The sequence below is a fragment of the Vicia villosa genome, linkage group LG6, assembly GCF_029867415.1.
Source record: "Vicia villosa cultivar HV-30 ecotype Madison, WI linkage group LG6, Vvil1.0, whole genome shotgun sequence".
Lineage (NCBI taxonomy): Eukaryota > Viridiplantae > Streptophyta > Magnoliopsida > Fabales > Fabaceae > Vicia > Vicia villosa.
In genome coordinates, this window is record NC_081185.1 from 35,837,271 (window position 1) to 35,864,164 (window position 26,894).

At 34.0% G+C, this 26,894-nt stretch overlaps 1 protein-coding gene across 1 annotated transcript; it reads left to right on the forward strand.

The window, feature by feature from the left end:
* The first annotated feature begins 8,694 nt into the window (after positions 1–8,694).
* On the forward strand, positions 8,695–10,764 carry LOC131611446 (transcription factor MYB118-like). The gene is made up of 3 exons (XM_058883468.1): positions 8,695–9,277; positions 9,490–9,616; positions 10,199–10,764. Exons 1-3 carry the CDS (start codon positions 8,700–8,702, stop codon positions 10,709–10,711), a joined length of 1,218 nt encoding a protein of 405 aa, XP_058739451.1. The 5' UTR covers positions 8,695–8,699; the 3' UTR covers positions 10,712–10,764.
* Positions 10,765–26,894: the final 16,130 nt, after the last annotated feature.

Here is a 26,894-nt window from a genome sequence, read left to right on the forward strand (position 1 = left end):
CATAAATAACACAGAGAATTGTTCCCCCAGTTCGGTTCAATCAACCTACTCTGGGGGCATACCAAGCCAGGGATGAAGTCCACTATTAGCAGTATCAATTCAGAGCTAAACTCCCAGTTTACAACTCCTCACTTAATCACTACCCAATGACCCTTCTACCTAGGTTCTCCCTAGATATGGAATATCTCCATTCCACTCCCAATCATAGCAATGATGTCTAGCAGTCAACAACTCAGCCACTGCATCGACGGCTTAATCACCAACATTCAAAGCACACAAATAAACATATCTTAGAGTTGCTTCAAAGCTTCCTCCAAGCACACAACTCCACTCATTGCTTTACAACTTCTGAGTGAATAAAACAAACCTCTTACCTACAGGCTTCGAGGCACAAATCAGTGACCTTCCCACAAACCGGGAGGTTCACCTACACGGCTAACCCTAATGGTTACATCTTGTCAATACTCGGCTAGCTTTTTAAACTAGGTTACAACGTTTCCTATTTATAACCTAGTCCCAACTGGACTTGGGCTTACAACCGCATCATTATTTGCTGTTACAAATCACAGAAAACTTTCTGCTAAAAACAAGGTCTTCAATCATAAGTTTCCTAATTTATCTTCATAATTTGAAACTGCATAATTCTCGAATATTCTAATCTTGATTCTCTTGACCTTTAAACCTGCGCCACATAGGATTGCATAATATTCCATAGAATATTCTGCATCTTTTGAGTACTTACTGAATCTTTATATTCCAGCTCAGCAGGCGCGTGACAGCTAAATATAACAGTAACTGCTGTCAAATACTGATGTCATAGAGCATGTCGTGACATTCCATAGAACATCTTGATGTTGTACCTGTTCTGCATAAATCACAGCAAACAGTATTCTTCACTTCAATTCTTCACAGCAAACAGTACACTGATGTCATGACATCGAGCATGACATCCAACTCACAGCATGTATTAGCTTACACAACCAGAACTTGCATAACCTTTAACACTATACACCACATATCATGACCTTAGTCAAGACAACAAAATACACATGAATGTTTTACCACAAAATGCAGCCAATCAAAACATCTACATTATGGAAAGATCGATTGAGTTTTTTGGTGTAATCGGTGATTTTCTGAGACACAGTATAACAGGGACGAGTGCCACAATATTAAGTGGCGAGCACCACAGTAATTTAATTAATATTTAAGTGGTTAAGATAAGAAAGGGCGCCTGCCACCATGAAGAGGGGCGCCTGCCCCTATATAAGTGTGAGGAAGGGGGCGCCCACCCTTGGAAATGAAATAGAGAGAGGGGGCGCTAGCCCCTGGTAGTGGGGTGAGTGCCACCATACTTTTTTGGCATTTTTATAATAGCTTGTTCCATTGTTCCATTATATATAAGTCTTTTTCCTGAATAAATTAAGTGAGACTTAGTGATAATTAACAATCAGAGCATATGGTGATGGTGATTAAGTAATGGCAAACAAAAGTTGGTTAGTTGAGCATAATTAGCTGAAGGTTATTGACTTTAGGTATAAGTAGGAAGTGAACTAGCAGAATAATAATAGCAGTAATATTTTGGAATTTATAATAGCAGTAAAGATGCAGAAGATATCAATGGTTATAGCAGAAAAATTAATTAGAAGAATATATTCGAACTACCCAAATAATTATACAGAGTGGTTTGCGAATATTTCGGTCGAGACGGTGAGTTGTATAAAGTTGTTGTGCATAGATATTACTGATGTAAATTGGAGGTGATGATGAATGTTGTTGTGTCTCCTCTATTAATTGGCAAAATTAAGTTGTAGGCTTATGCCAAAGTTGAATGGTTGTTGTGTTGTTGTTGCATTCATACGTTGTCGCATTCCTAGCATAAAAGTTGGGACATTATGCTCTGTAAGTTGGCCTGGACTGAAAAAAGTTGTAAGTTGAAGGCTTATGCCTTGATGATGCCTCTATTTATTGACAATATTAGGTTGGGAGCTTATGCTCTGTTGGTACCACATGCATGTGCATCGTAACGAGTCGCATTCCAAGTTGCATTTTGAGTTGTTGTGATGATAAAGTAGTTGTTATATTACGCTGATGATTTTGTTTTGATAAACGTTGTTTAAAAGTTATGAAGAGGTGATTTGCATGAACTCGTTCTAGCATAGTATTTATCATACATCCGATTATATTGTTCGATATCTCACCCCTTCTGTTTGAATGTTACCCCTATGTTGGTAACGTGTAGGTAATCCATAATGAAGGCTGTCTATCTTCATTAGTTCAATTCAGTGTCGTCACTCTGATACTTAACACTCAGGGGGATGAACGCTTTTTGCTTTATTATCGTTGTAGCTTCAATTGTTTTATTTTTAATTGATTTTTATTCAGCACTTTGTGGTTTTGAAGTTTTTTTTAGTTGGAAAAAGATGTTATGTTGTTTAAACTAAAATTTGTGATTCCGTTGCTTAAATTGCAAGTTAATTTATTTTGAATATTAAGTTACGTTATTATCGGTTCATCCGATTTTAAGTGTTATGTATCTGTTTTTCATGCGATTAAATGCCGTTAATTTAAGTAGTAAATTTGGCATCCTATTTATTTGTTGGAATTTTTGTAACTTTGATTTTAAATATATTTGCCCGGTAAAATGGAGTGTTACATCAAGCGTTGTTGCTATTACGCGTTTTTCCTAGATCACATGCCCACTTCAAGGAAACTCTCTTGTATAGAAGGGAGTCCCTGGCCTTTGAAGAAGTTCAATCAGCCTTGTATTCTAAGGACTTGAACAAACAAAAGGATGGTAAGTTCGACAAGAAGAAAGATAAAATTCAGCAGAAGTCTTATAGTGGCGAAGCATATGGTATTTGATACTATCACTGTAAGAAGGAGGGTCACAGAAGAAAGGTGTGCCTTAAACACCTGAAAGATCATGGAGGTAAGGATAATGGCAACACAACCATTGTTCAAAATGATTTCGACTCATCTAATGTTCTTGTGGTTTCAAGCAATGACTCTAGTAAGGAGTGGATTATGGATTCAGGTTGCAATTGGCACATGACTCCAAACAAAGACTTATTCGACGAACTATGTGATCAAGATGGTGGATCTATATTGCTGGGAAACAACAAAGCTTGCAAGATTGTAGGTGTTAGATCTGTGAGATTCAAGCTTCATAATGAGTCAATAAGGTTATTGACTGAAGTCAGGTATGTACCTGATTTGAAGAGAAATTTGATTTTTCTTGGTGAATTCGACAAGAAAGGATATGTTTTTCAAGGAGAGAAAAGTATCCTAAGAGTCGTGAAGGGGTCGAAGGAAGTCTTGAAAGGTGTAAAGAAACAAGGCTTATATACCCTTGAGGCTGAGTTGTAAGTGGTTTGACAAAGGTTGCATCCATGAAACCTTTGTCGAAGACAAAAATTTGGCCCATGAGACTGGGCCATGTCGGTGAAAGGGGTCTGGTCGAATTGGGAAAACAAAATTTGATTGGTGGAGACAAAATCAAAAAGCTGAAATTTTTTGAACCATGTGTACTTGGAAAATCTTTTAGAGTGAAGTTCAACAAAGGCAAACAAAGAACACATGGATCCCTTGATTACATCCATGCTGATCTTTGAGGTGCTACAAGGTGTCCATCACATTCAGAAGCAAGGTATTTTCTATCCATAATTGATGATTATTCCATAAAGTTGTGGGTATTCATCCAGAAGACTAAGGATGAAACCTTTGAGAATTTAAAAAGTTGGAAGACTCTGGATGAAAATCAAATTGGAAGAAAGGTCAAGAGGTTGAGAACCGATAATGGTATTGAATTTTGCAATGAGGCGTTCGACAGCTTTTGTGCTACCTATGGTATTGTAAGGCACATAACTACTGCAGGTACTCCACAACAAAATGGTTTGGCTGAAAGATTTAATCGAACTATTTTGGAGAGAGTTAGATGCACGTTGACTAGTGTTGGGTTAAAGAAGGTGTTTTGGGCTAAAGTTGTTTCGACTGCAACATATTTGATAAACAAATGTCATTGGACTGCGTTATATATGAAGACACCTGAAGAAGTTTGGTCGGGATCGACCAGATCTCGACAAACTGAGAGTATTTGGATGCGTAGCCTATGCTCACATTAGGCAAGAAAAGTTCAAACCTAGAGCTCTAAAATGCATGTTTATGGGATACCCTGCAGGAGTCAAAGCTTATAAGCTATGGTGCCTAGAGCTAGGTCACAAGAGGAGTATCACCAATCGAGATGTAGTTTTCAATGAATCTGAAATGGCTTTTTAGAAAACTAATGATGTTAGTCGAAGTTTATAAATATCTGACGAAGAGCTGGAACACGTAGAGATTCCTGTTAAGGTGGAGCATGTTGATTCCAAATTTCAGATCCCAAATGAAGTCGAAGAAGAAGAAAAAGATGCTGAAGAAGTTGAGAAAACTATCAATGACTATCTATTGTCAAGAGATAGGCTGAAAAGAGTCATCAAGCCACCTCAGAGATTTGGGCATGCAAATCTTATAGCTTATGCCTTATGCTCTACAAGTGAGGTTCTAAACGAAGAACCTAGAGACTATAAGGAAGTTATGAGGAGTCAAAATAAGACTGAATGGCTGAAGACCATGAATGATGAGATGAAATCTCTTCATGATAATCACACTTGGGAACTGATCAAGAAACCTGCTGGAGCAAGGTTAGTCTACTGTAAATGGATTTTTAAAGTTAAGGAAGGAGTCGAAGGAGTGGCGTCAAAGAGATACAAGTCAAGGTTGGTTGTAAGGGCTTTCACTCATAAAGAGGGTGTCGACTTCAATGACGTGTTCTCTCCTGTTGTAAAGCACAAATCTATTTGAATGTTGCTTGCCATGGTGGCACAATTTGATCTTGAACTAGAACAAATGGATGTGAGTACGTTTTTGTATGGTGATCTAGATAAAACGATCCTGATGAGGCAACCTAAAGGGTATGTCTAAAAGGGGATGGAAGATTATGTGTGCAAGCTAAAGATATATTTATTTGGACTGAAACAATCTTCTCGACAGTGGAATAGGAGATTCGACAAGTTCATGGCACACATAAGTTTCGTTAGAAGCTAGTTCGACCACTGTGTTTACTTCCGATTTTGACCTGGTAATTCATTTGTTATTTTATTGCTATATGTGGATGATATTCTCGTAGCAAGCAACAATGTTGAAGATTTAATGAGGGTGAAGGCTGAACTCAATAAGGAGTTCGATATGAAGGATCTGGGAGCTGCATCCAGAATTCTTGGGGTTGACATTCGAAGATATATAAAGCAGTCGAAATTATGCTTATCTCAAGAGGCATACCTATGAAAGATTTTCGAAAAGTTTGGCATGTCGAATTCAAAGCCTATTGTCACTCCGAGAAACCTGCAATTCAAGATGAGTATAGATCAGTGTCCCAGTACTGATGTCGAAAGAGCTTATATGAATAGCATCCCATATGCTAATATAGTAGGTTCTTTGATGTATGCTATGGTCTGTACTAGACCCGATATATCATAGGCAGTAAGTCTTATAAGCAGGTACAGAGCATAGGTAGAAAGTCTTATAAAATTGTTGTTATCTTTAGATTTCATTTGTAATATGCTCCTATGATATCAACAATCGGCCTCAGAGCTTATAATATGTGCATCTTTTTATAAAACTCAGATTTTGTAAAAGGAAATGATTTTTAAAATAGTTTTAAGGGAACAGTCTATTCAACCCCTCTTCTAGACCATTTTATCCCCCACATCCTCCACCAAAATAACCATCAACCACCTAGATGCTCTCTCAAAAGCTGGAATTAATATTCAATAAATTTTATCAAGTATAAGAAATATGTGATCCTCTATACAGGTGCTTGCATCTAACCAATCTTTTCTATCTGAATATCTAATAAACTCGCAAATATGGATCTTTATAAGTGAACTCTTTTGACCACTTACCTCCTTATATTATTTTTTACCCCATCTACTTTAAAATGCACCAGTAAAGGTCTTCGGTTCTAAATCTTGAAACCCTTCAACCACATTCAATACTAAACAACTAAGACTAGTAGGTACAATGCAGCATAATTATTTTATCACGAGTCAAATGATAAATAGGAGCCAATGTAGATTTTCTTCAATAGAACTAGAGTCAGGAGCCTTAACTTCCTCCCTATCCATATCCTCCCTAGAAAAAACCTTCATCTCAAACTGCATCTTTTCCACTATATTTTCTGATCTTTCATCTTTGGGTCTTTACTTTTTCTCTCCTTGAATATATCATCAAAAGTAGCATACTTATGATGAATTTTGATCCTTTAGATTCCACCTTCTATATCTTGTAACCCTTGAAACGTTTTTGACAATCAATGAAGATACATTTGACAACCCTAATATCAAGCTAGTCTAGTTTGGTATGCACGGATAGACAATATTTGAAGACCTTTAAATTTTATAAATTTACTTGTTTCCTACTACAAAATTCCATAGGTGTCTTAAAGTCAATTCATGTGAATAGACATTTGTTGATCAGGTAAGTTGTTTTACCACTAACCTTACCCCAAAAACTGTGACAACCTAGCTCCTAGAAAAATTGTAGCAATGATTTTATGTCTCTCTATGCCTTCTTTCTTTGAAAACTCATTAAACTTCTCTAAAACAACCTCCGGGCCTTTGCAAGTTATTATTTCATAAAATATCGTGATCTTAAATTTTATAACTTGTTTTTGTCATTAAATTATTTACTAGATACAAATGCATGACCAATAATAGCAGAACCGTCTAAAATATACAACCCTCACATTTTATACCCTTTATTCATGATCCATGCACTATGCAAAATTTTAAACACCTCATGTTCAACTATAATGCAATAGCCTATATCATAAAACATGCTCATGGACGATAAATTTCTTCTAAGATCAGGAGCTTAGCTCACAATGCATAGAAGGAATTCACATTCATCAAATATTTTTAAGTTTAGTCATGCCATTACCATGAACTTTAAAAGTCTTATTGTCGTCGAGTTGAATGACTCCACCTGTTTTCAACTCCAAAGTCTAATTTTATTCTTTCATTCAACACATGTAATAAGAGCATATTAAGTCTATGACCAACTCTTTTTAGTCTTCAAACTCGACATCACTAGTACACCAACACTCTCATAACCATCCTAATATGAAGCAACTACAATATAAATTGAATCATTATTACTCCCCTTTCAGAACAATCCTTCTTAAAGTAAATGGTTTTAAGATAAATAAATAATTTTAATCTTGACTTTCAAAATTCCTTGGATTTGGATTTCCCTCTACTCTCACTCCTTTCTCTTGAAATACTCAAGCCTTCACCAAAATTGTCAACCTTAAAATATTTCATCATCCGAAGCTCATTGAATCTCACAACCCTCTAGACTTCATCGAAGGTGATAATCACTTCTTGAACATAAAGAATGGAAATCTTTGAAAACTTCTCAATGTCTCATTGAAAATCCATGGCGTTCACTTGTAAATTAACCCCTTTTTAACCATGGTGGACACCACATGTTATTAAATATATATATATATATATATATATATATATATATATATATATATATATATATATATATATATATATATATATATATATATATATATATATATATATATATATACATATACATATATATATATATATATACATATACATATATATATATATATATATATATATATATATATATATATATATATATATATATATATATATATATATATATATATATATATTATTTATAATATGTATAAAATATTGTTTAGACTACCTCAATTTAATTATATTTAACCATTTGTTTTTTATTCCATCATTTGAATATTCGTATAAATATTTTAGAAAATAATGTTATAAAATATCTTGATGGAGAAATCTAATTAAGCATTAGCATTAAAGATTTTTTTTAGTTTTCAAGATACATAAATTAAATTTTAAATATATTTAATTTCTTTAGTATTAATAATTTTCAAGTAGTTCGCACACATATAAGTAAACATAAAACTTTATCAATCGTTAGTTGGTTCAGTGGTGATTGACGCTAGACTTGGTAGAGAGGACCACGGTTTGATCCCTTGCAACTGTCATCAAAAAGGGAATTGAAACCACTTGATGTCATAACTGACTCTCGAACCAGATTAGCCAGTCTAGTGGATCAGATACTTGTGGTGAATAAAAAAAAAAGAAAAATAAACGTAAAACTTTATTTATTTTTCGGTGTGATTTATCTTAAATTGTGGTAATAAAAAATTTGAAATATTATTTTCAATAATAATAAGTAATAATAATAATAATAATAATAATAATAGAAGTATCACATGTTATTTGTGGGCTTGTTATATTTGTCTAAAACTTTTTCAAATAAAATACAATATTTGGTAACAAATTCATTATTTTAATTTATTTATATAAAATGTAGTAAAATAAAGATAATATCAAAATCAAATAATTTATTTTGTAAAATATTTTCTCTCATTTGAGTTATTTACTTCGAATCTGAAGAGTCATTGAACAATGAATTTGGATCGTTGGATGTTATCACATCAATTGTTATATTTGCCTATAAAAACTCTTGTACCTCAACTCCCTCTTGCACAGTCTCTATTTATACCATTTGCATACAATCGCATACAATCACTTTCTTACAAGGAAAATAATCTCCTCATTTCTCTCTCTGTTTAAGAAATGGAATCAGATCCTAGATTTGCAAGAAAATTTTCTTACTTTTCTAGGGATTTTCCTCAAAATCCTAGTGTAAAATCAGAGATCCCCACACTAGTTCCATTGCAACCAAGTTCAACTCTTTCTCCCTCACCATCACATTTCAACAGCTCCTTCCCTATGATCCCAACTCCATCGTACAAGAATGCATCAACCAATGTATTGCAGGAAAAGATATTCGACGGTAAGAATCCAATGACATTTGCACCAAATAGCAACAAAAGGGAAGTCATGCATGGCCGCCTTAACACTAGCAATGGAATTTGGGACTTATCAAAGAAAAATATCTTCCGACATGGTGAAACTTGTCAACATGGAGTGAGTTCATCGCTAGTTAACGATGCGAATCCATCTATCGCGTTTATGTCTGATTTTCAAGAAGATCCTTCATTCATTGGTGGAATTGGAAACAAATCCCCCGTCAATGACCGAGAAGTCGTTCTCAGCGACAAGAAGCAACGTAAGAGAGTTCACAAGAATGTTGAAACTCACCATAGAGATCTCAATATAACCAAAGGCCAATGGAGTGAAAATGAGGACAGGTTATCAAATCGTTAAATTTTTTGTATTGTCTTTCCTACGCTTTTTTTTATAGTTCTAGCACGGGTTTATTATATACTTTATGCATTCATAATATATTTATTGATTTTATTTTTCAATCTAATTCATCTTGTCTAGTTTATGTATCTATTATTTGTAATCAGTTATGGACATATGATGAACAATAAATAGTTTTTTATTTTTATTTTTGTAGGATTCTTGTTCAATTGGTGAATCAATTTGGAAGTAGAGAATGGTCTCAAATTGCAAAGTTTCTAAGTGGCAGGATCGGGAAACAATGTAGGGAAAGATGGAATAATCATCTTCGGCCCGATATTAAGGTATCTTTCTTTTGAATCATTTTAATATATATAATATATTATGCAAACACATACATAAAATAATATAGTTTTTCAAAGATTCTTGCCTAGTTTTCCTTTAACATGTTACACTTTTACATGTACATATAGATGCATCAAATTAATAAATTAGGAATGCATTTCAAGTAAGTGTGTAAATACAATTCAAAATTCTGTTTATAGGATTTTATATAGGAAAAAAGAATTTGTAACTAACATTTATTTCTCTTTTGATATATGTTCTAAAAGTTCATACAATATGACATAATAGTCTAGTTAACATTTCATTGTAGTTATAATAAATTTATATGGAACGTTGTCATTAATTTGGTTTTCAACTTTTTTAACAAATATCAGACTAAATTTAAATACAATGTTCCAAGTGTTATTTTTTCTCTCACAAATAGATAGTAATTTTTCACATTTTACAAAAATATCAGTCACTTTGTAACATAATTTTACGTAATTTGTATTTGGTTTGATTTTTTTATCTCACGGTTAGATAAGAGGTATCACTCTATATAAACTTTTAATATTAAGATTTATTGTTTTATATGATTGCAGAAGGACTCGTGGAGCCAAGAGGAGGATAAAATACTAATTGAAGCTCACAAGAAACTTGGGAACAAATGGTCTGAAATTTCAAAGAAATTGCCCGGGCGCACAGACAACACCATCAAGAACCACTGGAATGCCACCAAGCGTAGCCAAATTGCGAAGAAGAGGCAGAGCAAACGTAAAAGTTCGAAGCTAAATGCACTTCAAAAGTATATCATTGAAGTCGAAGCCGCAAAGGAAGCTGGAAAGAAGCGGTTGGAGGATTCCATTAGCAGGATGAATATTGAGAATCAACTTAACTTCAACAATGCCAACGGAAGTCCTGGAGGTTTGGCTGCTCGTCCAGAAGGTGAAATTGAAGGCTATGTTCCAATGATGGTCAATGGTGGTGATGATGGAATGGGAAATGGATTTGGAGCAATGAATTGTGATTATGGATCATATGCAATGGAGTTTTTTCCTGAGGTTCCTATGAATCAGGAAATTGATCTCATGAAGATGTTCTGTAAAAACTCTTAGAGTTTGTTTGAGAGTTGGTTTTTGGAAAGTTTTGGAAGAGAAGACTTTGGAGGATTGCGTCTATATCTTGAAATGTGTTTGATATTTTAAAAAAATTTAAATTTTTTTAAAATATCAAATACATTTCAAAATATAGACGCAATTTTCAAAATGTGTTTGTATATAAATAAAGTTATCATGTATTTTTTATATTTTGTGTTTGTGATATTTTGTCGGATACTATGTTTCGAATTGGTTTGTTTTCTTAGTTTCCTTATGGGTGGAACTAAATCTTGGGTTAGTTTTATGATTTGGATCGGTAACTTTTTATGGAGACTATGTATGTGGTATAAATAAAATAAATATATTTTTATACTGTTTTATGTCAGTCTCAAAATGATCTAAACACTTTGTTATGTGATGATAGATGGTGTTGATTTTAAAATCTCAATCTTATATTTCTTAAAGATATATTGATTTTAGAAAAATTTATTTATCATCCAAACTGTTAATTTGGACTTTAAAGGTTTCATAACACAAATATTTATGGTTTTAAAATGCTTTATGAATTTTTAAAAGTTGAAAGCACTTAATAAAGTTTATCAAAATAAAAAAATATTAGAGTAAGAAAAATTCAAATAGAAAAAATAATAAATAAATTTTAAAATTGATGCAAATGTTAAACCCTTTAATAATAAAACGATTCTTATCTTTTAAGAAAAATAACAAGTTCATTTAAATATATATTCTCTTAAGTAATATTTCTCTCTGTATCTAAAGATATATCGATCCTCTTCTATTTGAAAAACATATTCAAAATAAAGACTTTTGTGATTCATAACAATGAATATACCTTAATAGATTTATTTTAAAATTTTACCAAAAAACAATTTTATTTAAAGAAAGTTATAAGTGTTCTATATAATCATATGTCATTCAAATCAACTATTTTATTTAAGGTTAAATATACAACACCGAATGTAATGTAATGTTGTGGTAATGTTAGCGAGTTTTGATTTTAGTCTCTGATAAAGTTTTTTTACTAATCGTCCCCTTGCAATTTTCAGATTCCTCCAAATATGTCCCTGACTGCCTAATTGCAGCAAAGATTTTTTTTATTTTTTATTTTAAATAATTTTTTTATAATTTTACTACTGCTTTTATTATGAGGAGGCAACACCCCCTTGTAATATCAGTGAATTTTTTTTTACCCTTTCATAATATATGCAGTAAAAAATTTTTAATTTTTTTTTATTTTTAAAAAAATTATATGTGAAATTTTAAAAAAATTAAAAGAAAATAATTAAGAGAGAATTTTTACTGCGATGTGACTGTCAGGGGGTATTTGATATAATCTGAATATTGCAATTGGTGATTTCAAAAAAAAACTTTACCAAAAACTAAAAACAATACTCACTAACATTACAGGGATTTGTATATTTAACCATTTTATTTAACTATTAATATTAACTATTATGAAACTTTCGAATATATATATTTTAATTGTACTAGCCAAAGCTCATATTAATTGTTAATTAAATATTAAAAAATTTGAAATTATTTTTATTTGTCATCTCATTCATTTTTCACGTTTTACCTTTAACTTTCTCACTTTTTCTTTTCTTTTCTCAATTTAAATTTTAAAATTTTTTCACATTTCTTTTTCTCACATATTTACTTTCATTTTAATTTTTTTCTCTCCACTTTTTTTTAGGTATATATACTAAAATTATAACCTGTTTTTAATTTAGTGAATAATAACTCAAAAAGAATTTGAATTTTCAAAATATAAAATTCAATAAAAACATAATTATTTTGTCAAATTGTTGAGACAACTAACGCGTCATTATCAACACAATACTTTTTTTAATCAACAATTTTTTTATTTGACAGACAATTTTTTTTTCAAATGTCAATGTTTTCGCCATCTCATGTGTCCTTCTTTTATGATTGAATTTATATGATTATTGTTCATTTTATAATTATAATTAAGTAACTACTATGACATTGACATGTGTATCTAAATACATTCTATAATGTGTCAAATTGGATAATACTCAATAATAATGCACACAATTAATTTTTTATTTCACGGGTTGCTTTATTTTAATCAACAATTATCTTTATTTGAGAGACAAATAAATGTGCAAATTTTTTCTTTTTTCTCTTTCTCCATCTCAAGAGTCTCCTTTTTTTATGTTTATTTGATACAATTGAGTTTATATGAACATTATTCATTTTACAGCTAAATTTTAAATTGATATATGTATCTAAATATATATTATATTGTATCAAATTAGATAACACTCAATACTTATTTCCATTTCACACTTCTCTATCTCATGGGTCCTTTTTTTCTTCTTCTTTTTGTTGATCATTTAATACAACTGGATTTATATGATTATTATTCATTTTATGATTAAATAACCCATTTCAAATGTATATATGTATCTATATATATTTTTCATTTTATCAAATTGAATAATACTCAATAGAGGTACAAACATCAAATTGTTAATCTCATGAATTATTATCAAGATAATATCTATTTTATTTTAATCAAAAATTACTTTTATTTGAGAGATTAAATCTCTATTTTCATAAGTCACATTTTTTTCTTTTTCAATCTCATGGTTCCATTTTTTATATGATTATTTAATACAATTAATTGTATATAATTATTTTTTATTTTATTTTTTAAAATAAATTATTATTTTCACTATATTTGAAAAAGAACGACATATTTTCTTTTCTTTATATATATATATATATATATATATATATATATATATATATATATATATATATATATATATATATATATATTAAAAAATATTTTTAATATATTAATATGTATAATTATAGCATTTTGTGTATAAATGTATACAGTATGTTTGTGTTTAATTATGTTTTTACAACATATTTAATCAATTATATTTATTTATTATTACTTAAGAATATTAATTAAACTATTTTTAAATTATAATAAAATAAAAAATTTATTTTATCAAATTGAATAATACTCAATAGTCCTGCAAACAACTAACTTTTCATCTCACGAAACCAGGGATGCCACCGCATCAAGTTTTTCCAAGAAGGATCTCCCTAGGATACCTCAGGTGGCGTTCTTACATTCAATTACAAGGAAGTTAAGGGTTATATTCCTCTTGCATATTCCTTTTCCCAATGAAATCGTCAAATTTGTTGTTCCGCAAGGGAAAATTATCGAATTATTGAAGCCTAGATGATCTTCGTCGCGATACGAATTCAGACTTGGTTATTGGAGACCTAATTGCTCTAAGGTGTCAGTGTAGAGGATGTTGCAAGAGTATCTGTCATCAACGAGGAATATTTTAAGAGTACGATCTGTGACGGTGATTTCTAAGATTAATGGAAAATCGACATTCAGAATTCCGTTAATCTTTTATCGGTCTAGAAATCCTATCGCCAATCGATCTTCGATTCTCAGTTTGAAGTCTATCATTATTCGCCAGAGGCACTCCGATGGTGGATCTACGCTAGATTTTATTGTGTTATGGATCTCACTGAAGGATAGAAAAACACTTAGAAAGGGGGGGGGGGGGGGTTGAATAAGTGTGACTTTAAAAACTTATAAGATAAAAACAATGAACACAATTATTTTTATCCTGGTTCGTTGTTAACGAAACTACTCCAGTCCACCCCCTTAGAGTGATTTACCTCAACTGAGGATTTAATCCACTAATCCAACTGATTACAATGGTTATCCACTTAGAAAACTTCTAAGTCTTCTAGAGTATACAGATCACAACTTGATCACTCTAGGATTTCACCACTTAGAAAACTTCTAAGTCTTCTAGAGTCTACAGATCACAACTTGATCACTCTAGGAACCTTTTACAAACAATGTAAAATAATGTTTACAAGAGTAAGATTACTTCTTATAAAGCTATAATCACAACAGTGATATTTCTCTTAAGTTCTAAGCTTAACACTCACTAAATATTACAATAATTTGTGAGGTTGAAGATGAAGTTCGTGAGCTTTGATTTTTGACGACGTTTTGGTATTTTGCGCAAGTGTTCTCTATGCTGCTTCTGATCAGAACTTCTATATATAGGCGTTTGGAGAAGATGACCGTTGGGTTGCATTTAATGCTTTGCGTGAATAGTACAACGCTGCATTTAATGTTTCACACTTTTGTCAACTACCTCGAGCCATGCTTTGCTGCTTTTACTGACTTTGCCTTTTGTAGCTTCTAACGTTCCTTTTGTCAGTCAGAGATTAGACTTAATAGCCTGTCATCTTATACTTGCTTCTGAACTCAGATTTGTAGATAACAACGTTTGAATTATCATAGTCAATCAGCTTGGTGCAGAGCATCTTCTTCTCTTCTGACTTTGAAGAGCTTGAGCGTGATACCATTCAAAACTTCAGTGCTTCTGCTTCTGACTTCATGTTCTTCTGATGCTTCATAGTTCATGTTCTGATTCTGCTTGACCATCTTTTGATGTCTTGCCAGAGCATGTTCTGATGTAGCCATCCAGAACCTTCTGAGCGTTGATTTGTGCATACTCTTTATATATTTCCTGAAATGGAAAATGCAAAGGATTAGAGTACCACATTGTCTTATACAAAATTCATATATAATGTTATCATCAAAACATAGAATATTAATCAGAACAAATCTTGTTCTAACAATCTCCCCCTTTTTGATGATGACAAAAACATATATAATTGATATGAATTTGTAACCAGAATATCAGATGACAAAGACAATGACACGGATATAGCATAAGCATATAATCAGAGTGTGTGAATATGTCTCCCCCTGAGATTAACAATCTCCCCCTGAAATTAATACTAGAAGAAATTTTAAATAAAAGAGTTCCCTGAGTATTTTTCCATTTCAGTCGAGACTTTCACTTAGCATAGAACTTCAGAATATTCAGAGCTTCTGCTTCTTGCTTCCATAGGACAGCTTCAGAGCTTTGAATTTCTCTTTGTAATCAAGTGAATCAGAGCATGCTTGATTGTATCAGAACATTCTTGACTGTATCAGCGCATGAATGTATCAGAGCATTCTTCTTGCTTCTGATCTTGAAGCTTCACAGCACTAAGCTTGCTTCAAATCTTTAAGAGCATGCTTCTTTATAGAATTGCTTTTCCCATGTATTTGCTTCTCATGTTTAGCTTTTTCAGAATATCTTCAATCCTGCAAAAACTATCAAAGACATAGAACTTGCAAATAATGTTAGAAATGTTGAGACTTAATCCCAGCAACTGATATAATAAATCAATTTAATTATCATGTTTCTCCCCCTTTTTGTCATAACATCAAAAAGCATAAAGATTCAGATGAAAAAGACACACAGAGTGAAGAAGATAAATATTCATTGATTAAAAAATCAGAAGATACAAAAATGATAGAAGCAGATGCAAAAAAAAAAAGACAACAAGCTAAGACACAAGACAGACTACGACGGGCCAAGCCTAGAAGCTAAGACGGCAGAAGGTTCTTAATCTCAGTAGTGTCTTCCTTCTGATTCTTCATGAATGATCTGAACTCATCAAGAGTATCCTCGTGCTTGTCCAGTCGGGTAGCCAAATCAGCTTGATTCTGTTGAAGAGCCTTCATAATGTTCAAGAGAACAGAGGCAGAAGGTCCAGCAGAAGAAGCATCAAAGCTATTGTCCATAAGAGGAGGATTCTCAACAGCAGCTTCAACCATAAGAGTATCTCCTTGATTTTCCTCAGCAGGAATATTCTCAGCAGGATGATTCTCAACATGATGATTCTCAACATCAGCTTCAAACACAAGAGCATCTCAAGGATAAACAGAAGCAGGAATCTTAGCATATGGATGTTCAAGAGCCAGAAGTATCTCAGCCAGATTCTTTGGAGGTGTTGGAGCAATAGGTTCTGATGGGTATTCAACTTTTGGATATACCATATTTGGTGCTTTAACAGAGGGATTCTTCCTAAGCCAGTTGAATAAGGACTAAAAGTCTCCAGTCAGAACATTGTATTGAGGCTTCCACACAACCATAACCAGAGGATGTACTTCTTCAAGCTCATCGACAGACCCCTTCTCTTAAAGAGATTTCCAGCTGGTGATGGGATAGAAGTAGCTTTCTTCAAAGTCCCTAAGGAATCCAGAAGGACCAGGAGCATCAGCCAAACAAGCTTCTTGAAGCTTCAGAAGGTCAAATTGAATTTCTCTTCTGAAAGCTCTCCAGAGATTCCTAGAAGCTACATAATCCATCTTGGCATTATGTGCAACCTTCAGTGCATCTAAACCTGCCTGTACCTTAAGTTTTATAAATTCAAAACGAACACCAACAGAAAGTTCGGGAGGGTGGGTTTTGAATTTGGTGGTTGAAGAGTCTGGGTTCAGAATGAAGTAGGGTTCAGGTTCTCTTGAGAACAAAGTAGAGGTGAAAGAAGAGGATAAAGAGGATGAAGAATCTGCGGTGGAGGTGGTTGAATGATCAATTAAAGGTGAGATTGCAGAAGGAATGGATGTGGTTGAGAATATATTTTCATAAGGGATTTGAGGAAAAACAGCTTTTAAAGGTTGGGGGTCAAGAGTTGGAAGAGGATGGTGGCTTTTAGTGGTGGTGGAAGAGGATGGGATATCAGAAGGAGGTGGTCTTTTCTTAGGGGAAGGGTCAGAGGTAGACTGTAAACTGGTGGAGTCAGCATTGTATATATCTTCTATGAGCTTCTGAAGCTGTTCAGAAGTTTTGGGTATTTTCAGGGATTCTGTTGGTATTTGTTCAGAATTAGTATTATTAGGTACAAAATCAGAGATAGCAATACCTGAAGATTTCTTATGTTTCTTGGCTTTCTTAGTATCAGGTCCTTCTTCTGTGACCTTTCTTTTCATCTTCTTCTCTTTCTTCTTCATATCCTTCTTCCTTAACTCATCCAGAGATGGAAGAGTTCTTCCACGAATCCAAGCAGGATCAATAGTAGATTGTACTCTAACACAGGACTTCAGATAGCGTTTAACAGATTTTTCTAGCTCCTCTTTAAACATATGAGAGAAACCAACAACCGGAGTTCTTCTGGTCAGAATATCTGGAAACACTTTTGGAGGAGTGGTAACCTTTTCAATCAAGTGCATCCTTCTTAGAGGCTGAGCATTTAGAATACTCCCACGAATAGCAGTCAAGTTCTAAGAAGAGCCAGCTGCTCTTAGAGTATCTATCAGACCACTCTCAGTCAGAATATCTGATATCATTCTTCCAAAAGGAATAGTATTCTTCTTAATCTTGGGAAATTGCAGACGTTCTTCCTCCCTTGATTCTTCAACATTGGTCTTCAGATGTTGAAACAGAATATGAGGTAGGTTGACTCTCATACCTTTTCCAATGCAGAACAAAACATACTTCTGATCTTGATTGACGTAGGTAGCAGAGTTTGTTGGTCTTCTGTGATAGAAAGATCCTAGAATGATCTTTGCCTATACTCTGTAGGAAGGCTTCAAGTCCGTAGTGTAGGGAGAGGTGATTCCAGAAGTAAACAACTCTAGGTCAACTTTTTCCCAAACAGTTCTACCTGGGAGAGCTCCAGTAATTCCACCTATACCATCAAGACTGTACATCTTCCTTATCAGCTTTTCAGTCTATAATACGGTGAACTGACTTTATCGAAATGTACGGTAAGCAAGAGTCGCCACCGACTTTTATTTTATCCAAATTATCAGAAAGGCTAAAATAACAGGAAAAACCTTTTAAATAAAAACTGAGTTCGGGGGGTAATTTATGCAAAGGGAAGGTGTAAGGCACCCTTTGCATCCATGGTTTTCCATGGGCTCTTAATTGCTTTGCCCTTTTGAAAGAAAAAGTTTAGAAATGAAATAAGACTTTAGCTTGTAAATAAGCGTAGCTTTTTGAAAGTTTTTTGAGAAAAAGGGTAGAAAAAGATTTTAAACCAGAGCATGCAATTAAGGTCAAATTATCTGGTTAGATGAAAAATGTTCTTTTAGCCTTTCAGGGCTATCCATACCATAGGAGGGTAAGGAAGTCCTTTGATTTGGAGGTTGAAGGGTCATCGAATTATCGTTCGCCACAAGACTGTACCATGCCATAGAGGGGCAGGTAGTCTAAGGGAAGGATCAGAATAGCCTTCTTCGTTAGGCAACCAGAGGATACCTCAGCACTTCGTAGGCAACTTCGAGGGACAAGGTCATATTTGGCGAATCGAAGGCAGCACCATTAGGGACTTATGACCTTTGAATGAACCGAGGGCAACATTGCTGAGGTATCCTCGTATTCGAGGGTCTTTGGCTATTCTGCATTAAACACAAGGCAACAAGCAACAGGCAACAAGAGGGGTACCATAAAAGGTGAGTGGGTGCAACAATCACGTGATCAGATTCAATTATATTATCTTGTAATTAGGTGATTCTAATTCAATCCAGGGTTATCACTCCCTAGGATTACTAACCACACAATAATATAATATGACAGATTTAAGTGCCTTCAAGGCCACACAATACAACCTCGGAGCAGATACAAAAATATTATGGGAATGGGGGAAGAAAAGCAATAAAACCCCACAAGGCAGATAGTTCTGACATAAGTAATAATAAAGGAAAACAAAGTAAATTGAGTTTCAGGGTTACCGAACATTTGAGCTTTGACTGGTTTGTTAACCCTGAAAATTGGAAAAGGAAAAATAGACAGAAAAGGGGTGAGTGTAGGCGGAGTTCATTATATTTGAGGCAACCCTATTTTAGGCAAAGGCAAAATAAAGTTAAAATGATATTTAAAGAAAAAAAGCAATAGAAACTTAGCTTTTGATTTGACGGCGCGTAGTCGGAGGATACTGGGGTAACCCTGAAAATTTACACAAGAGAAAAGAATTTTCAGGGTATGAATGATCTACAAACTTAATTGATTAAAGATCTATAAACCCTAAAAAGAAAGCTTATTGTGACCCAAAGGGTTTATAAGGCTAAAAATGCGTGATAGCAGTGATTAGTGATCACGATGAAAAGAAATAATAAAAATAAAATCAGGGTTTTAAGGCATAAAAACATTTAATTAGCCCCCAAAAATAATTATTAACTAAAAACCTTAATTAAATTATCATTGTAAAAGAAATTTCGATGTTATGAGAAAAACGAGTTTCCGATTAAATAAACTAAATGGTTATGAAATTATTATAAAAAAAATGAAATAAAATGTTTACATAAAATAAATTTGATGAAAATATAATAAAAATAAAAAGGAAATATTTAAAACATATTCATGTAATGAAAAAATAAAATAATAAAAAAAAATGTAGAAGAACTTAGCTCTGATCTGGTATGTGTGGCTTGTGAAGGTCCACGGTGGGCATTCGTTCCTGGGGCGTTAGATCTGCCTTGCTGGAGATCGTATGGTAGCGAGTGAGGGCGTATCACAAGCCTGCGTGGATTGGGCGCATGGGATCCATGTTTAGTTTTGTTGTAAAAATAAAGGTCGACCCTGGGGATCGAACCCCAGTCACCTTGGTAACAGCTCATTCTTCCTAGCCAAGCGTGCTGCATGTATGACTTGTTATCATAATAACTTAAAAACAATAAAAATAAAGTAATTAAGATAATGGAACAGGTCAAAACAAAAAGTCAGATGGGCCCCTTTATTTCACGTCACAGCCAATGGTAGCAGGAGAGAGGATCAAAAAGCGCTGACCGGCCAATGAGGGCTGAACACGCCTGCGGGTCATATATTCCAACTTACTGTAGATCATCTTCTTCAATGACTCCTGCGGATTTTTCTTCACCTTTTGCTGCGGATTTTCCTTCCGCTTTAGCTGCGGATTTTGTTACGTGTTCGTCATCCCCAACCTGAAACTTTTAAACGCAAACAAAAAAACACATGGCAAGGAATATATTAACCCAGATCGATTAATTAGGATCTCTTGAGTCCAATGGTGCGTTTATTTTGGACCAAAACGCACAGCATCAATGAGAACGAAACCTTTCTTCTCCTTTGCCCTAACAATGGTGCTATGTGATGTAAGCGTTGTAGCTCAATTTTAATGACTCAAACATGTTCTAATCAACATTATAAGCACGTTGGAAGCATCAAATCAAATTAAAACATGCCGTATAATTAAAACGGGAACCACAACCATGAATGAATATGAACAAGCATGCTACGAGTTTTTCACGTTTATGGGACTCATGTTTAGGTATATACTCACTCTTTAGCACCTGAGGAAGAGGATGAGATGTTATGTTAGGTCGTATCAGGGCTGCCAAGGAGAAAACGAAAACTGACCTTTATTTGAGAGTTTTGAACTTTAAGATATCCTTTGGAGGCTAGGTTTTTTTTTCTCTTTTCGTCCTCAAAAACCTTGCCCTTGCATCTGAATATGGTCCCTTTATATAATAGTTGAACTAGGGCAACAAATATTGGCCAAATCCAAATGATTGAAATAAGTGAGATTTGATTTTTCAATTATGAAAATTATGCTATTTTTGGATCTAATCTTGCTCCATTGAGTCTCCACAAAATTGAATCATATTATGGCCCTTTGAGTGATTGAAATTTATTAGAACATAGAACCCAATCAAATCTTTATTATTTCCTTTCAATTATTTGATTTAAATTGCATTTTAAATGAATAAAAATTCAAATAAAAATGAAATAAAATCATATGGGCGTGGGATTGGACTTGGAGATTATTAGTAACCTTAGAAACAGGTTTGGATCAAAAGAGATTGGGCCCATTTGCAATAAAATCCAATTTGGCCCTTATTTGTTTCATGCACATCACCCAAAATCGACCAACTTTGACAATGCATATCTCCCTCAATTTTAAAGATATGAAAGAGTTCAAGGACTTTTTGGAAACCTCAAGATGTCCTCTACAAGCCACTTTGGAAGCTATTTTGAATTTGAGGATTTTATCTTGAAGATATGGCTCCTAACAAAAAACAGCTTCTTGCGAGCTTCTAGAAGGACCTGTAATGTTTTGGCTTATATCTCTTAAATGAAGCATTTTTAGCCTTGGCATGTGAGAGACAAAGTTGTAGAGAATTCTATTTCCTTCAAATTGAGCTTTGGATGGAAAATTTCTGATGTCCCATGTGAAAGTTATGGCTGGTCAAAGTTTAGTTGTCTTTCTCTTATGAAAACCCTAATTTAGAAACTCAGGATTTTGTTGATTTCTGAACTTTTCTTGATGAATCCTGATCAATACTTGATCAAGTTATGAATGATACTTCAAGATAAGGATGTTGACAAAAAATCAGGAGTTTTGACTGTACTTTGACCACAGTTGACTTTTAGGTCAAATTAGTCGACTGTTGACCATTTGAACTTTGACTGAATAATCTTATGAATCAGAGCTTGCAATTTGGCATGAGGATTCTTTGGGGCATATGAGAGACCAAGGGTTCCATTTGAGGTCTTGTAACTTGATTTTATTTTTGCAGAGATCAAAACCCTAGTTTGAGGGTTGTTGTTTAGGAGAGTGTACAGTCAGTCAAGTCTTGAGCTTCTGATATTCAAATGAGCTTGATTAAAAATGTGGTGGGCAAATTTTGGGGTATGACAGCTGCCCCTATTCAATCTTCTTATACCTGAGGATGTAGATTGGCATGCGTGCCTGTCGGAATTTGAAGGTAGAAGATGATTGAACACTAGAATACCAAGAAATTTGCCCTTGCCGATGGTGAAGGGACTTTTTCGGAGATGGGCTTAGAGATGCCATCCAGGCAGAGTATTGTTGGAGATGGGCTTAAAGATGCCATTCGGATGTTGAGAGACTTGATTGAGATGGGCTTAAAGATGTCATCCAGCTTGATAGACTTGAGAGTCAGAGTACGTCGTACGTTAGATCGTATCTGAAGGATATACTTGGGACGAGTCATACGTTAGACTTAAAGATGGGTCGTGCGTTAGACCGGATCTGATTTGCATTTGATAAATTTCTAGAAAGCTGTGCGTTAGGATGAAGGATGAGTCGTGCGTTAGACTGAATCCCATTTGCATCGGTAGATGTCTGGAAAGCTGTGCGTTAGGCTGAAGGATGAGTCGTACGTTAGACTGAATCCTTTGTATTGAGAAGCACCAGAATGAGCCATACGTTAGGCTACATCTGGGCTCGATGTATTGAGAAGTGTTTGTTGGAGATTGATCGTGTCAGCACCGTTCGTAGTAACTGAATTAAATCTTGGAAAGATGATCGTGTCTACATCGTTCGTAATGATAGAATCAGATCTTTGGATGTTGATCGTGTCAGCACCGTTCGTAGTAATTGAATTAGACTTTGGAAAAGTTGATTATCTCTGAACTAACTCTGGAGGATATTCGGAACTAAGTATTAGAATTAAATCTTCGTCTTGATTATCTCTGAACTATCTCTGGAGAATACCCGGAACTAAGTATCAGAATTAAATCTTCGTCTTGATTATCTCTGAACTATCTTTGGAAGATATCCAAAATTAATTGTCAGAACTAAATCTCTGTCTTGATTATCTCTGAACTATCTTTGGAAGATATCCAAAATTAAGTGTCAGAACTAAATCTCTGTCTTGATTATCTCTGAACTATCTTTGGAAGATATCCAAAATTAAGTGTTAGAACTAAATCTCTGTCTTGATTATCTTTGAATTATCTTTGGAAGATATCCAAAATTAAGTGTCAGAACTAAATCTCGATCTTGATCATCTCTGAACTATCTTTGGAAGATATCTAAAATTAAGCGACAGAACTAAATCTCCATCTTGATAATCTCTGAACTATCTTTGGAAGATATCCAAAATTAAGCATCAGAACTAAATCTCCATCTAGAATGAGCGTCAGAATTAAATCGGTTGCTTGATTATCTCTGCACTATATCTAGAAGATAATGTTCATTTGATTTGTAGGAATAGACTGGAAAAAGCAACATTAATTTTATGCAATGTCATGATGTATGTATGATGAGTTTCTCTAAATAAATGAGAAACTCGTGTCTTGTGCATGAGTTCATCACGAGACACTATATGCAATGTATGAATATTGTAATGATATATGATGTATGAACATGGTTTATGCTATCTGGAGTATATTAGTGATTTTTCTTGATTGAGAAAATAACTCTCTATATCATTTTGATTTTGATGTCTAATCTTGTCTTGAAGATGCTCAGCTGGGGATTTATGATTTCTGCTTGGGGATGAACAGTAATTTGATGTACCCTGACTGGGGATAAGAGATATTAATAAACCATATTGGAGGAGAGCCAAGTGCCAGATAACCGGCCGTGTTGAAGACGTGAATTCTGTTGAGGAGTTAAGTCTTTGTTGGGACGAGAATATTTGAAGATATCTTCTTAATGATTACTCTGTGGGGATATGATCTTGTGAAGCCAGAATTGTGGGAAGGTGTGGATGCCTTGAACATTGCCCCCCAGTATTATAGTAACTACCATTCATGGATTTGTATTGATTGGAAAACACCAATGAGTATTGATCGAAGTGTTGAACATGCCTTGCATAGCTTTGCCCCAGCTATTTAGGGAATTGCGAGGACTTCATGAGATGTGTATTATGGATGACACGCCCCTAGTAATCATAGACTTAGGGCAATGCCCCATTGTTGAACTTGTTTTGAAGATGAGACCTTGCGTTGAACATTTGATGAAGAAGCCATGGATTCACACTGAGATTACAGGGTTTCGTAACTAGGGTTTATGAAAAGAGAGAGAAAGAGACGAAGATGCACAGACAATGAGCAAAGAAGATGAATGAAAAGAGATGAAATGTTAAAGAGATGTGTTTATATAGGCACAGATTTGAAACGATATGCAATATGATTCAGAATGAAAGAGATTACAGACAATGAATCAATTAGCATTTAATGTTGAATGACGTTAGGATAAAACATGATATTTGAAATGATTTGCACAGTTACCTAGGGCGGCGTCTCATCAACTGCACGCATGCTTGTCCCTTCAGAGTGAACACGTGCTCATCTTCTAGAATAGCTGGTGACAGCTGTTTTGCTTTAAAAGAAATTCTGAATCAATTTAGACATATGAAATGTTAGTAATAACAAAATCAGAAGATCTAATTGATAAACGAGTTCAGAACATCTGATAAGAAAATAACTGAGCATTTCAAATCTAATTCATATATCAGAACTTCTCATCTTTTCACTCTGGGCATAAATCCTGTCATACCCTAATTTTGACCCCCCTGAGATGTCATACTTTCAGGCTTTTCATCAGAATCAAAACAGATACTCAGAACAGTCACTTGTTCATCTGGTGTTTAATCGAGGATGTTCAGAGACAAAAAAGCTCAGGCAAAGGATCAATCAATAAAAGGATTAGTCTCTAATAAAATCATATGACTCAAAAAGCTTCATTCTATTCACCTATGATTGATTAGACACCCAATCATCTGGACTCAGGTTTGCTTAGTTCACCAATCTAGGGTTTTGAGCCCATCAAGGACTGTAATCAGGGATCACATTTGGGAAACCCTAAAAAGCTCTAGGACATCTATCAATTGGTTCAAATATTTTCAATTGGTTCATATGACATTATCCATTGGGCATTACACTTCAATTCAAGATCTACAGTCATCAATTTCATCTGGTCGACAATTAGGGTTTTTAACCTAATTCACCTGGACAGTTGACTTTTAATCAGGACATGGATCCAAAACTCAAAACATGGTTCAAGAACTTCTATTACCTCAATATAATCCATTCACATCACTCATTTGAGGAGGAGAACTTGATTCATCACAAAAGTCCAAAATTTCACTTCATCTGAAAAAGTCAACTATACAGGATCACCTTTGACTTTTAGGGTTTTTAGTCAAACCATGAATTTTGAGGATCAATATCATCAATATATGATTATTAAAGTCATTTGACCAAAGAAATTAAAGAAAATTCATCAAGGATCAAAAAGTCAGGAATTAGGGTTTTTGAGGGCATTATGGGAACTCAAAATTTCACCTACACAACTCAAAAAACTTCCAACATGAAAGTTGTAGATCTTGCAAAATAAAACAACATCTTACAATGCAACTTTTTTCAAGAAATCAATCATTTGAGAGATTTGGGATTTGGAACATCTGCAAGCATGTTACATCTTACAATGCAACATCTGCAAGCATACCATACATCCATTTTCATCATTGCATAAGGATTGAAGAATATTCCCAAAAACAAAGGCATGTGATTATGTAATGATTACATTTGGGAATTTATGGCAAATGGATGAATCACCAAAGGAATCTCTTCCCAACCAATTGGAGCTCACTTCTACATCAGAATTGTCCCCTAAGATCAAGCAAAACCGATGGCTAGGGAGTGGTATCAAAGAGCTCATCATTGCACTTGGAATATTCTTTGAATTCCTTCATGACCAAGAAACCAAACTTACTTCACTAAGCAAGCTCACTATATCAAATTGCTCTGCATCATTTGCCTATAAATAGAAGAGCATTCATCAGTAATAAGCACACCAAAGCAACTCAATTCCTTGCTTTCTCCTTGTCTCTCCCATGCTTATGGTTTTTTCAAAGTTCTTTGGCAAGAAGAATCGATTTCTTCAAACCAGGGCTCTTCTTTAGAAAGTAAGCATTCTAACATCTCAAGGAGGTTCATTAGAGGTGATCCAAGCACCTGGATCACTTCTGTAAGTGGAGGAACACCATAGCCACTTTCATTTTGAAGCTCGAGCAGTTGGAGGTCTGCAGCATAATTCAAGAGGTGTCAAGCAAGTCCAAGCATCCAAACATGTTCCTTAGGATGCAGTGAAGCTATTCAGATGGTCACAACATATCTGTAAGCACAGAATCACTACTTTACATTCTAACTTGGAGCTCAAATAGAAGGGGTCGGGTAGAACAATACTGAAGCATTTAAGGTACAATAAGTATTCAGTTAGCATCACTGAGTCCCAAGGAAGCTTTTAAGATCATTCATACGAGCCCAGGTGTTCTCTATCATCCTCACGACCTCCACTTTCAGAGGTATTTTTTCAAACTCTAACCCACTTATTCAAGTACTCTTTCTTATATATCTCGATACCAGTTTGTTTAGCATCATCAGAGGATTGAAAACCCTCTATCATCATTCATTTATTCATCTTGCTCGTCATTTAATTTTAAATTTAGGGTTCATATGTTCTTCGTGTTTTTTGAGAAATTAGATAGTTATAGTTAATATAAATAGATATTAGTTACATATCTGGATTCGTGAAGAAATTTGGAACAAAA

Bases quoted from the DNA above. Each gene is read 5' to 3' on its own strand.
- LOC131611446 (XM_058883468.1), top strand. From the start codon at position 8,700: ATGGAATCAGATCCTAGATTTGCAAGAAAATTTTCTTACTTTTCTAGG. The intron at 9,278-9,489 runs GTTATCAAATCG...TTATTTTTGTAG, and splicing joins TGGAGTGAAAATGAGGACAG to GATTCTTGTTCAATTGGTGA. The intron at 9,617-10,198 runs GTATCTTTCTTT...ATATGATTGCAG, and splicing joins ATCTTCGGCCCGATATTAAG to AAGGACTCGTGGAGCCAAGA.